A 1,437-nucleotide genomic window follows, 5' to 3' on the forward strand; every position below is an offset into this window, starting at 1 on the left:
GAATCTGATACCATCCATTAGATGTGTCTTGTTACCTTTATTTGGTGGCGTTAGGTCACTTATGAGAATACGAAACCTTTGTGAATAATTATGAGAATCTCTCTAGTTCTCGACATGACGAGACTTGGGAAGTTTGGCTATTCAACTCTTGTTTTCCTTGCAATTTGGAACCAATTTCCTAATGTCCATGACTATAATTAAATGGTCTCTGTTGTTTGTTTTATTAGGTGCATTTCTGGTATAAATTATGTGTTTATTTTTAAAATTTCTTTGGTGTATTGATCCTGGTTTCTATTGTTTGTTTTAATCAGACATGGAAAATGAGCAGTTAGTGCTTAAATAGGAGATTTTGTTAGTTCACAATGAATTGTTGTTAGTATAAAGCATAATTGATATATATATATATATATATATATATATATATATATATATATATATATAGAAAAAGGCATCACCATGGTCGATCCTCTCACTCTTTCGTGTAATCTGGATTCTCCTTCAAATTTACAAAACCTTCAAGAATTGGTGACAGGGGAAGGTATTTTGTGTAATCTGGATTCTCCTTCAAATTTACAAAACCTTCAAGAATTGGTGACAGGGGAAGGTATTTTTCCGTTGCCAGCTTTGCCTTGTCCCCAGCAGAGAGGAGAACAGGGGTGTAGTGGGTCTGAAAGCCCGTGATTGTTTTAGGATGACCTGCTTGTCCAACAACATTTACTGCTTGGCCAACACAAACACACAGTGATAGAGGCTTTATGTTCTCATCCACAATCCACAACATTCTTGGCTGCATTGCCAAAATGAGGAAGTAGAGAACATAGTGGTATTTTCCTAACATGATAGCTTTGATATCGAGGCATGCATGCAACATGGTAATCAGTCCAACAAGTGTTGTCGGTGATATATATATATATATATATATATATTTGAATGAGAACTTTTTTTATTTGAACAAGAACTTTGCCATTCCCGCCTACTCTTCAAAATCCACTAATTAATTGATTATTAATGGGATTTGCTGCATCTTCCTCTACGATTGATATGAAGTAGGTGTAGTTCTGAAGGGTACCCTCTTTCAAGCATTCAAGTTCACTTACCAATCATCATAGGCACCGTAAGCCTAGCCGGTCTTGTTTGCATATCAGCTCAAGCAGTTTCCGCTGCTGGGTGAATATATATAGCTATTGAATCTGCTCCTGTTATATCATCTATAGAAGCTGCTGGTATAGAATAAGCTTTTTTCGGGGTAAATGTCATAGAAGGAAGATGTTCTCTCTTTCTTGCTGTATATATATATATATATATATGCTACTACATCTTGGCATTTTTTTTAACCACTTAATAGCCAAAAAAGAAATTAATTTCCTTATTTTTTTTATAAATGCATTGAAACATGTCCTGAAAATGCATTGAAATTTGAAAATTAAGGTGAGTGTA

At 34.7% G+C, this 1,437-nt stretch overlaps 1 protein-coding gene across 1 annotated transcript; it reads right to left on the reverse strand.

Moving 5' to 3' along the window:
* Positions 1-440: 440 nt before the first annotated feature.
* LOC114384804 (26S proteasome non-ATPase regulatory subunit 2 homolog A-like) lies at positions 441-871 on the reverse strand. The gene is made up of 2 exons (XM_028344602.1): positions 580-871; positions 441-513 (listed from the first exon to the last, which is right to left on the reverse strand). Exons 1-2 carry the CDS (start codon positions 869-871, stop codon positions 470-472), a joined length of 336 nt encoding a protein of 111 aa, XP_028200403.1. The 3' UTR covers positions 441-469.
* Positions 872-1,437: the final 566 nt, after the last annotated feature.

This window comes from Glycine soja, chromosome 14 (genome assembly GCF_004193775.1).
Source record: "Glycine soja cultivar W05 chromosome 14, ASM419377v2, whole genome shotgun sequence".
Taxonomy (NCBI): Eukaryota; Viridiplantae; Streptophyta; class Magnoliopsida; order Fabales; family Fabaceae; genus Glycine; species Glycine soja.